General features: G+C 41.7%; 2 protein-coding genes across 2 annotated transcripts in view; one reads left to right on the top strand and one right to left on the bottom strand.

The window, feature by feature from the left end:
- Positions 1 to 1108, top strand: part of LOC104822385 (homeobox-leucine zipper protein HAT5) — a 3678-nt gene extending 2570 nt beyond the window's left edge. The window contains exon 4 of the mRNA XM_010553593.2: positions 461 to 1108. Coding sequence (XP_010551895.1) covers positions 461 to 796 — 336 coding nt within the window. The 3' untranslated portion in view covers positions 797 to 1108. The remainder of the gene's footprint in view (positions 1 to 460) is intronic.
- Positions 1109 to 1202: 94 nt separating this feature from the next.
- On the bottom strand, positions 1203 to 11991 carry LOC104822384 (methyl-CpG-binding domain-containing protein 9). The gene is made up of 10 exons (XM_010553592.1): positions 11285 to 11991; positions 9714 to 10425; positions 8442 to 9545; positions 7680 to 8336; positions 6989 to 7282; positions 6440 to 6775; positions 5874 to 5972; positions 4755 to 5189; positions 2257 to 4293; positions 1203 to 2053 (listed from the first exon to the last, which is right to left on the bottom strand). Exons 1-10 carry the CDS (start codon positions 11800 to 11802, stop codon positions 1751 to 1753), a joined length of 6495 nt encoding a protein of 2164 aa, XP_010551894.1. The 5' UTR covers positions 11803 to 11991; the 3' UTR covers positions 1203 to 1750.
- Between the last annotated feature and the right edge of the window lie 225 nt (positions 11992 to 12216).

Below are 12216 nucleotides of genomic sequence, written 5' to 3'. Positions count from 1 at the left end.
ATATATATATATATATATATATATATATATATATATAATATTATAAATAGAAATAATTGCTTTAAGAATGTAACACTAACAATTCACCCTTTTATATATGTATATATTTCAAACGTTGTGTCTGATGAGGAAACGGTAGCAGTGACAGGCTAGATAATTTTTCAAAGTAATACATTCTGTACACGCAATAGACCTTGGGGAATAATAAAATGTTGAGGAGAAAGAAATGAAGATTAGGATTTAAATATTCGATTGACAAAGTTCACTATTTCATTCCTGTAATCTACTCCTCCCAAATTCGTCCAAAAGACGCAAGTATGGACGGGGAATATATTATAAAATAATGTATAGTATAACATCATCTTTTTTTGAAAGGGGAATCAAGCAACTGTCACCAACTTTACTACTACTTCTACCTTCTTTGACCGCTCGTTGTGTGTTGTGATAACATGCGAATCAGGTTGCTTCCTTGACCGAGAAGCTAAAAGGAAAGGAAGAGACGGCAAAGGAGCCAATGACGCCACCGTGTGAACCGAAACAAGAAGAGCCGGTTAACGCAACCCGGTTAGAAGAACCGGTCACGAAGCTGGAGGACCGGTTTAGTTCGGTGGCGGACGAGGATGCTCCTCAGCTACTGGACAGCTCCGATTCTTACCTCCCCAGCGGAAAGTATCAGACAGGCATCGGACACATCCACTCGGAGGAAGACGACGGCAGTGACGATGATCGGAGCTGTTTCGCTGACGTGTTTGTGGCCCCACCGCAGGCCCTGGGCTGGTGGTCCTCCTGGCCCTAATACCCCCAACCTCTTCCCCTATACACACACACACACATCATGGTTAATTGCCGTCTTTAGTTTGGTGCTGTGGGTGCCAGAGAGAGAGCGGGGAGAAACGAAGAAGACAGGAGGTCAGAATCAAAGCATACGTACGGAGTGGAAACATGGGCTACATAAAGATGTGGAATAAGCAAGCCCCTTGGCAGCTTTTGTTAGTTAGTGTTCTGCTAATAAAACCCGCAAGGATAATGACGATAATAAGCCTATTATTATTCTTATAAATGTAAAATGACGTTTGGGCGAAAATATGACCTGGTGTTTTCTAGGGAAGGATACCCTACGGAAGACCTTTTAGCTGTGAGTGACCTTTTTACGACCAACCCAAAATCACATTCGAGAGAGAGAGAGAGAGAGATTGTACAAAGAATGAAAATTATGCTGCCTGCCTGATACCAGCCACAGCCAGCTATATGTCTACAGCTCTTAAACACTAATTCTACATTCGCTGTCATCTTTCCTCTCATTAGCCCCCATCTTCTATAATGTGTACATATTCCCTCATCTAATATGCCGTTCCTCCCCCGCTGCTGCTCCCTCTTTTTTCTTCCTGATTAACTTTTAAGTAAAAAAAGAAAAGAAAAAGAAGCCCTACATGCCCGCACCCATGTTCCTCTCTATCCAGCCCAATCCAAGAAGAGAAATCCAGCTTGATAAACTTTGCCATGAGCTTGAGAGGAACCTTCCCTATACCTACATACACATGGCTCATCAGCCACGCACAAATCAGCAACCAGTCTTCAGAACCAACCGGCAACGTGATCAGACTCGAACTTTCCATCAGAAATCAAGGTGCCCCCAGTGTCAAGGACAAGTGCTGGTTTTATTCTCCGGAGACATGGGCAGAGCTGCTAAGCTTCAGTACAAGTTCATCCACATCAATACTTCCACAGTTATACAGACAGGAACCCGCAATCATCCCTCGGCTTCTTTCCTCTTCTTACCAGACCTCCTGCTTCCTTTCCCCTTTTCTTGCGTTTCTGAAGAAGGTTGTGGCTTCTGGTCTGTCAAGCTGGTGGGCTTCGTTTCTTCATTAGGATTTGACTCAGAGGTGGTTTTATCATACAAAATCGCAGCATCGAGGGCGTAGATACGGAGGGAAAGGGCTGAGAGTGTTGAAGTTTTGGCAGCAGCTGAGAGGGATGACCAGTACCACCACTCATTCCTCAAGTACTCTGTCCTGATCATGTCTTCCAACACAATTGTTGCTTGAACCAACTGAGAGGAAAACAAAACTTTTTTAGGTATCAAGTGAAAATATAATTCCAGGAACAGGAACTCACATCAGCATATTCATCTTATTTTCTTAACAGCATAAACACATCAATATAAGCCAAGATTATGAAAAGCTACTGAATGTACATATATATATGTGTGTGTGTGATTAAATGGACGGGACGAATGTATGGTATTGGATTAACCTCATAAATGCTTTTCGCAGATTTGACAAATGCACGCCAGGCCCATCTGTGGTCTAAGTGCGCTTTAGAAGGTCTCAAGGAGTGTTCAGGTAGTGCCGCATCCATTTCAAGCAAGTTTTTTCTAAGCAACCTGAAAATAGATGAACCTTTCCCACCAACAGGTCTCAGAGAAGTTTGGGGAACCACACAGCACCCCTTCACCCCATCAGGTTCGTAATGATTACCTGAAGATCTCTGGTTCTTTCGCTCTGACAATCCGTACCCCACCGGTCCATTCGGTTTTGCTACACAACCGAAATCACTACCAAGTGACACATCAGATTCACAGTAGAGACCCTCACCATTAGCTTTGGTATTGCCATGTAAGAGAGACATTCTGTCCGTGGGCACGAGCTGATCACTTGAATCACCATCTTGCTCCTTGGATGTGACAGAGATAAGCATAGATTCCTTAACATAAACAGATGACGATGGAATCAATTTTGGAATTCCATTCGAACCAATCAAACCTATCTCTTTAACCAAATCTCTGTTAGAATCCTTTGTCACAAACTTGGCACAGATCTCTTCAAAGTGGTACGGGGAGATGGATTCTTCATCTTGATATCTTATCAGCCCAGAACCAAGCTCAGAATCATTGGGCACTTCAACTAGGTCATTCCCAGCACTGGATTTCGAGTTAAGACAATTAGATTTCACATTTCCTTTCCCTTTCGAAGAATCAGGAACTTCCTCGCCTTTATTCACTAGTGGTGCTGCAATACACCTACCATCACTGTGCTCCTCAAATTCACCATCACTTGAGAACGTTTTGTGGCATATGAGGCAGTGAATCATGGACGGCAAGACAGGCTCTAAGCATTCACATCTATATAGTTTCTCTCGCTCTGCAAACTTTGTCTTCTTCCCCCGTTTTCTGACAGTTTCATTTTCCAGTTTGAAACATGGACCATATCTCTTCACCAGTGACATGGCAGCCTTGGTCACAAGAGGAGCAGGGGAAACTTGAGACAAGGAATTCTCTGGTTTGCTCCTTTCATTTTGAGGCTCCTGAAATCTTAACCTTTTCCAGCACATAATAGCCTCTTTTAGGTCTCTTTCTTTGGGGTCATCATCCTTCAGCCATTGAACCAGTTCTTCAATTTCTGTATCCGTTTCATAATAGGTCCACGGTGATCGCATTACCCTACCATGGTCAACTCCACTTAGAAATGGGGATGGAGCTTTTGAACCAATCAAATCCGTATGGCTATGCAATGATAAGGATTTTTGCACAGAGACGCTTTCATCAACAAATATATGAGGATGCCCATCTGGCAAGCACGAAAGCCAGTATAAACGATCACCAGAATCACAACCCAGAAAGTCTCTCCGTATAGATTGCTTCAAAAGCTGTGACTCTATGCTTGTCATTGATTTTTGTAGATGAAGAATGTCATTGTTGATGGTATTCAACTCAAGTTGACAAGCCTGCACCTCCTCAGAAGCCAGAGAAGATGCATCATGACATGTATGCAACTCCACCGAATTCGATGGTAGAGAAGGTTCTTCCTGATTCTTTCCAACTGACTTGTGCACAGGCATAGGCAACTCACATGAGCTAGGGGCTGTATCTTTCTTCAAAGGGAGGATCTTACTCTCACCAGAAATAGAACATGCATCTTCTGGTTGAGTACTGGTATCAAGTGCAGGTTTTCCGCCATTGTTGTTAGACAATGTAGCAGAAGAATGCTCGCTTAAATCGTCAAGCGTAGCTCTGCTTCCAATACCATCCCGCGGTCGTGAATCACTTCCAAGGTGATCCGCAGAACCACTTGATTTTTGCGGCTCTACCAATTCCTTCAGAATACTTGGATTGACCTTTGCAAGTTTGGCCGACAGGAATTCTTCCCTAAACTTCATGTTTCTCCATTCTGATGAAAGAGAACGCAACTTCTGCTGCAATTCAACTATAGCTTCAGCACACTGCTCAAGGTGTTGATGAACAAGGACTGAGCTAAGCAGCTCATCACACAGAAGCTTAAGCAGCAAGATTCTCTGCATTGAAACAACAGCAATTCAATCAGAATACCGATGGAAACAACACCAAATGTTTAGAACGCTTTTAAAGACAGTCCAATGATGCCACAAAATCACAACCTTCCTAATCTTATTCCTTGACTACACATTTTTTCTCCTCATTTTACGCTTCTCTCAATTATGCTTTATCTCTACACTCTACAGGTTGAAACAACACATCCAAAGACTTGTCACCTTTGGTAGTGTACCTGAGTTAAATCAGAGAATGGGCATGCTTAATATCAATTAAGATCTCACGGATTATAACTCTACCATACAACAAACCTCGTAAAGCATAATCATAGCGGCAAAAGAGAATAAAGATGAAATATGAAATTTAGTCACTATTTTCAGCATCTCCAAGATGAGAAGGCAAAGATAAATTTTTGGAAGAGAGAAAAAAATGAGGAACAAGAAGGGAGAACAAGGTTAAAACTAACCTCCTCGGCACTGAACTCCCAATAGTCTTTTTCTTCCATCACAGCAGCTAGACGGCCAGTTGTTTCCAAATAAATCCGAGTAACTTCCCCCTGATACTTTCTACCTTTCCTTCGCCTGATTAGTTTGTAAGATTCTAGAGCATCTTCAGCCATGCGTTTGGCTATGACACAGGATGGACAATACCAATTTCCTTCAGGAATCCTAATCAGTGGAGGATTCAAACAATATGTGTGATACTCAGCATCACATGTATCACACAAGAGAACACTGTCATCATCTTTGTCAACGCCACATACTTTACACACCCCCTCATCCCAGGGAGCCTTGGGAAGCTTGTTTGTTGAAGCAACCAAATCTTTTATTTCCTTTTTCATCTCAGCACTTAAGCACTCAGATTTTGTGTAGTCCATAAGTTTCTGAACGAGTGGTAGAACCTACAGCACCAAACAATTAAAGGCCTCTTAACATGAGAAATGAATTAGCAGATCAATTCACAAGTATCTACGGAAGCCGTAAGTCGTGTGAGCTAAAATATTGAATTTAGAAGAGGCCAAGACAACAAAAGCTACACACAGACACTAGCAGTAGCATGAACCCAGAAAGAAAAGAGAAAAAGCCTTCTACAGCAGCATATCATTATTAATGACCATTATCCAAACTTTTCTTTGATCTCGAATACAACACTTTGGCTTCCACAAAAGAGAAAGCCTAACGACTTTGTTCAGCTAAAATGCCTAAATAAATATAAGTGAATTCCTGAACGGAACACCAATTATCTTTTCCTTGTTTCCTGTTTAGCTTCTTTTTCTTTTGATATGGCAGAAGAAGTAAAAAAAACATCCTTCCACAAGGGAACACCCTTGTAACCGTTTTAGTAAATCATAGTAAATTTTATCTGAATGCCGGAATATTCAAGAAACTCTACGATCCATGGATGCTTTGATAGTCAAGACATTGCACAGTTCAAAAGTTTACTGCTAAACATTTTAACTAGATTGAGCAAATTGTGCCACAGATTATTGAGAATCCCCTAAAGTGAACATGTTTTCAATATGCAATTATGCCATAACTGTATTAAGATATCTAAAGCATAGCAGAGGAAGAGAGAGAAGACAAACCTCGGCCTCACACAGTGACTCAAATTTTTGGGACAATGTTTCAGCCAATTCTACACAATCGGGTTGATCAACATACATAGCACGTATGTTACTCCATAGCTGCCAAGTAGAAAGTAAAGCTTAGCACATCATCCAAATGAAAACCTCAAGTAAACACACACACATATATAGGATCATCGTAATGGAAAAATGAATCAGGCAAGCAGAGGGTGATAGATTCAGTACATTGTGAGTTATAGTAACTCAAAATATTTACCAACAAGTAAACCAACTTAAGATTTGTTATTAATTTTTTTTCTTTTATCTCAAATGGCTGCGATGTAAACAGAGAATGGTTTCCCAATTAGTTATATAGTTCCTAAAACCCTTATTCGCTAGACATTTATGCATCGAACCTAGAGTGCAAAAGAAAAAGGAAAGGTTCAACATTTAGCCCAGACGGGAAAAAGGAAGTTGGACTTACAACCACACGTTTAGAAACTCTGATAGGAAACTTTCTTATATGATACAAAAAGCATTCAGACATCAAATGGACAAAGGAACTAGAAGTTAAAAGAGAAGCCCACCTCACGAACATCCTCAAGAAAAGCTTCATGTGATCCACCATATGAACCTGTAGCCAACCTCAGATCGATAGTTCTAAAGTCTAGGGGACGTGATACCATGGCAGGAGATCCCAGGAGTCCTTCATCATCATTATCGCTGGAATTTAGTAACTTCCGCCCCAACAAGGTGCAAAAGACCTTGTCATCATCAGCAGTAGCAACATCTCGCAATACAACACGACATTTCTTCATAATAACATCAGATACATCTATAATACTCCTTTTCTTGGTTGCTTTTACAGTCTTCTGCTCTAAATCTCCTCCTCTCACATCCGCTAGCAACGAAAGGACAGCTTTCTGTATTCAGCAGCAGTAATAACAAATTATATAAGACTAAATTATGCTGTTATTAAAGAGAGAATGCCCACTCTCTATTTATAAACAAAATCAATAATATAATAACAAGAGTAAGGAGATGAAGGAAATGCCTAGAAACTGACAAGGCGAAATACACGGTTCAAAATTGCAAGTATTTCAGGAGAAAAGAGAGGGCGTTTATGAAATCAGAACCTTTGTTGGCCCTGATGCATTTCCTTTATAGATTTCTTTGCTGATGGAATGCTCCAATATCTTCTTTGCCCAATCTGGTGGATTTTTCTCCAAAGCTTCATAAACGCATTTCCTGATTCTAGTCCCAACATTTGTCGGTAGCTTTTTTACAGGTTCCAATATCTGCGCCCACTCAGGCATATCACCATTGCAGGTGTTGGTTTCAGGGGCACCAGAGTCACCTTCTTCCACAGAAAGAACAGCATTTTCTCTTTTCAAAGAACCAAATACTTTCTTTGTAGCCTCTGCGAGCAACTGAAGATAAAGAATTAACATTTAAGCTGCAACCGGTCACTCTTTTTTTTTAATGAAAGTGTTGTGCATAAGATATTTAACAGCAAGATTTTTCACCACAAGGTTTTGTGGTGCAAAATCAGTCGGCTTTTGGCGCCCAATTAATCATATCATTTGTTGGAAAATAAATTAAAATTAACACCAAATAAGCTTATTCCACATATAGATTACTACAACATCAACGGTTCCATTAAGGCAAACTACCTGTCTGTTTTGCCAGAGTTAAATGACAAATTTGCTAGATGAGAAAGAAACATAACAAGCATAGGTGATATTTCTAATGACTACACTACTGATCACACCATTCAATGGTTCAAGGTAAATACGTACAAAAAGGAAAAAAACTAACAAGACTTACCATTGCATCCGCTTCCATCCCAGCCACTCCCGTGAGTGAACCACAAAGTAAGCCACCATCACCTTGTAAGCAACGGAATACTTTCCCACTTTCACGGGCAGCAATCTCTGCTGATTCAAGGTTGCCATCCATCGATAAAAAGGACAAAATGTATCTACGAGCTAATTCAGGCCACGTAAGCTCATTAACAGGAAGCATATGTAGCTTGTTTCTTTTAGCAGAAAGAGAAGTGTCATCCTTTTTCCGACCTCTTCTGGATCTTGATTCTCCGGAATCAAAGTTTGGATCAACAAACGCAGCTACCATGGATTGCAGTTCACATATTAGCACTTGCAGAAGCGAAACGTGAGCCCTTGTTAAAAGCGCATCTAAGCACTGCCCCTGAGAGGAATCTGAAAGCTTAGCTTCACAATGCTCCCTTGTTTTTGTACCCATTTGTAAGGAAGAAGAGGAATTTTCTGAAGAAAGAGGTGGAGTATTCCTAGCTGTACAATCTAAATCTCTGGAGTTTATCCAACTTCTGTTAACTTCTTTCCCATGTTTATCAAGAACTAAACTGTCAAACTGCGGGTTGATAAGCTCATCTTCAAGCTTCTCTAGCGTGAAAGGCTCTTCCAAGCCCAAAACTTCATGGAAACGCCAAAATACCTCAGATACCTAATTAAGCAAGCAGAAAATAGTGACTACATTATAAGCGTCCCAGGAATCAACAAACAGAGATACAGTTGCTATCTTATCACTCGCAGAAAAAAAAAAGTATACCTGAAGGAAGTCACCAACAAGAGCAGGAGGAAGCCTCAGGCACAATGGCCTCCCAGGGGGAGGGCGTCCATTGCGCACACCACAACCACCATTCAATCTAGGCCTCTTGCAACTATGAGAAAACCCACCATATGCATCTTCCTTGGCCTCTTCTCCACCCTTTGCATTGACGAGTAGAACTCCATTGCCAACAGTTGCAGAAACCGAAACAGAATTTCTATTCTTCAGAAATCTGTATTTCAAACAAGAGTCAGCACCAGGTAGATGTTCGATCATTTCCAGCACAAATTCTGCATCAAGTCCAAACCTATCCTGATCTAGCCACCTCGATAAAGTATCAGCTAAAGTTGCAATCTCAATTTTATCCATATCCTCAGATGTAGTATCAACAGGCGCAAAAGAGCAGCAAAACTTTGACAACGAAGATAAAAACGAATTGTCTTTGTCATTCATCATATCCCAGTTGATCTTTGTTCCTTTCTCATCATGTTTGCAAAAGAACTTCAAGGTACCATTCTGGTTATAGATTTTGGAACATGCATCAATGACTTTCTCAGAAACCTTTTTCCATGCAGCGGACAACGAATCCTCTTCCACAATAATTTCACCAATTTCATCCCCATGCTCCAGGTTATTTGATGATGGGCTGCTGAAAATGTCACGAACAGAACCAACTACCCCATGCAAGTGGTCAAATGCCTTACCATGTCTACTATTGTCCAAACAAGACAAGATGTCATCTCCAAGAGGTGGACAGGGATCTGAAAGGAGAATCTCAACATCATGCTCCCGATTATTGTCTATGAGATCACCACCTTCTTGATTGTTCCGTAAGAAAAATTGCTCGATTTTGGGACAAGAGAGAACAGTTGATCCAACTGGAACAGACAATTCAGAGCAAGAGGACCGTTTGACCTTGAAAACAGGGCCAGAAACACCACCATCAGATACTTCACATGTAAAAAGAGACCCTGTGATCTTGTCATGCCAACAGGACTTATAACCTATCGGATAGATATTATTAACTTCGTGATAAGACTGCCTTGTATCAACTTGTCCCAGAGACAAAACATAGAAATCTTCAAACTGGATCGGAAACCCATTCTGCAAACCAAATGAATGAAAAAAATCAGGCAAGAAAACGACAAGCAGAAAATGAACTCATAGAAAATATCAGCTAGCAGTTACGAAGAGAAAATTAAAACTCGGAATGAACAAAATGAAGAAGTTGAAGGAACCAAGTCATCAGCCGCAAGTGAAGTATACACTTACTCTAGCTCGTCCAAACTTGAAGTCACCAATTCCAGGAGAAACAGATTCACCAGCCTGCAAAAGAGTACCAGATTTAAGGGATGAACTGTAAATTATCTGCCCATTGAAGGGAAAGCGCCTGCATTGAGCAGTTGCTGGACTCCCCTTTTGCTCAGGAAAACCATTGATGGACAGTCTCGACGTCTTTCTTCTCTTGGCTAAACGTTGTCCTTCTTGCAGAGGAGAACTCTGATTCCTGATTTCAGCATCCATGCCACTGTAGTTACCATTAGCTGTCAAACCCAGATAACAAGCAACTTCTCGCATTGAACCAAATGTTTCCCCATTTGGTGCACAGTACACTGCACAGAGATCATTACTGTCCAAAGAATGTTTTAATTCAACATGCCAACCATCCTCCAATACTCCATGCCTTTCAGTGATGAAATTCCTGAGGCCCTGCAGAAGCAACTCGCTTGTATTCCATGACGGAATTCTGAAGGGCGTACTACTATTAACCAGGCTTCCTAGTGGAAAACCAAAACCTAACTGCTGAAAACTCTCTAGAGCATGAGAACCCAATAAATCTTTTAAACCTATTTTGGTATTGCAAGCAGTTACCCCTGAAGCTTTATGATTGTCATATCCTCTACCAGGATTCAAAAAGCTTGAGTAGGTCATTGCATTTCCGAAAGCATTGCCAAGGAAAGAACTGCTGGCTGGCATGTGCTTTCTGGAGAACAAAAAAAGAAACGTAGGACTGATCAATGCACATTTTATCACTTCCTATAGAAATTTGCACAGAACTATAAAAAAAATCGTATGACCAAAAGTAAAACTCAACTGAAAAAAGCCATAAGCAACATGTAGAAAAATGTAAACTCTCCAATTTCTAAGGTAGAATATCAAAATGCATCAAATTGATCAGATAAGTTACACAAGGTAAGCACTGAGAACTCTAAAGCCTACCGCCAGATCATTTTACCAGATGTTGCGAGACAAATTTACAAACTTCCATTCCCCATGGTGAATAATATTGTGACCAATAGGGAGAAGAACAATCATGATATACATGAACAATACAGTAGTTTAAATTGCAGACCATAGCAGACTCTGCCTTTGCAACGCGGCATGTATGATCACAAACAGTGCCTAGAATGAAACCTGGCATGAACCATCCTGTGCCTCCGAGAGGTAGCGTGGATGATCATAGACAGTTTCTAGAAAGAAACCCTCATACATAGATTACCGATATTCCAGAAAAGAAAAGCACCAGAACTATCAAGGCCTTGGGAAACAACCTAATACTCCAAAACCGTTCCCAGATGAATCATTAAACGTTGACTAAGTTTTTCCACTGAATCTCCAACCGGTACCGAGGGATTGCATTTCAAATAACCAGAAAAAAAAATCTCAGGCTAGTAAATTTAGGTCAGAGATGCTTCCCTAGTTTTTCGATCTCTTGGCTCCCATCTAGTTCCTATGCATGCAAACTTTGTACACGTCTTGCAAATCTGCTCTTAGACGCTAACAAAAACGCCATTCTTAAAAACCCTAACGCAAGGTATAAAAACAGGTAAAAAGCCCTGTACCTCAAGTCCGGTATCTCCTCATCTCCGTTCCCGTCTCCCTCCACGTCACTCGGCGGGGAGGCGTTGATATCCAGAAGAAGCTTAGACTTCAACCCCAACGGCCAAAGTTTGCTCCTCACGCCGCTACTAACACAGTCGCCACAAATCCAATCAGAGGCCGGCGCCGCCTCCACTCCACCGTTGACACACCCAAGATGAAACCCTCGCTCACAGCCATCGCAGACCACCACGAGGTCCGGCGACTCGGGCCTCCCGCACGCGCCGCACGTGGCGGCCTGATCCGGACCAGGCACCTCGGCAGGCGCGCCCGGGGCGGGGTCCGGATTATCATGGATTGCGCGAACAACTTCGACGGGTTCAAAGTCAGCGTCGGTATCCTGACCACCGGTGCTAGATCCGGCGGCTGCGGCGGCGGGGATTTCGTTGAGATCGATTTCGAGAAAGGAGCGATTCTCGTCCTTGACGCCGCTCCGGGGTTCAGAGAGCCTGTCGGAGGAGGAATCGTTGAGTTCCATCATCCGAGTCGGTTTCTGGAATCGAGCATTGTTTGCGGAGAAGATGGAGAAGATCGAAATGGTGAGGAAGAGTGAAGAGGTTTTCTTGCGAGATTTCCTCTGCTTTTTCCCACAAGCCTGTTTTGGGGGGAGGAGAGAGAGAGAACGAGGGATTGGCAGCTTTCTTGTTTTGCCTTTTTATTCAGAAGTTGCCTAAACACATTTGTAGATTTGAAGTTTGGTTTGGTGAAGCTCTGTTGATAAAATGGGTCAAAATACGAATTGTCGTATTGAAATCCTAATAAATCGGTTAGCAACAATGAAATTATCTGATTATATTATCGGAAAGTATCTCATGTTAATTGTAATTTGTCCTTGCCAAAAGAATATTGTCAGACTCAGAGCTGCCACTTCCGAATGCGTGCAAAAGCGTCCGAC

Source organism: Tarenaya hassleriana, unplaced genomic scaffold (genome assembly GCF_000463585.1).
Source record: "Tarenaya hassleriana unplaced genomic scaffold, ASM46358v1 Cleome36, whole genome shotgun sequence".
Lineage (NCBI taxonomy): Eukaryota > Viridiplantae > Streptophyta > Magnoliopsida > Brassicales > Cleomaceae > Tarenaya > Tarenaya hassleriana.
This window is presented reverse-complemented; position numbering and strand designations above follow the sequence as displayed.

Coding starts and splice junctions, on each gene's coding strand:
- LOC104822384 (XM_010553592.1), bottom strand. CDS start 11,802: ATGATGGAACTCAACGATTCCTCCTCCGACAGGCTCTCTGAACCCCGG. Junction 10,426..11,284: donor GAGGAGATACCGGACTTGAG/GTACAGGGCTTT, acceptor TTTGTTCTCCAG/AAAGCACATGCCAGCCAGCA. Junction 5,190..5,873: donor AGTCACTGTGTGAGGCCGAG/GTTTGTCTTCTC, acceptor TTGGTGCTGTAG/GTTCTACCACTCGTTCAGAA.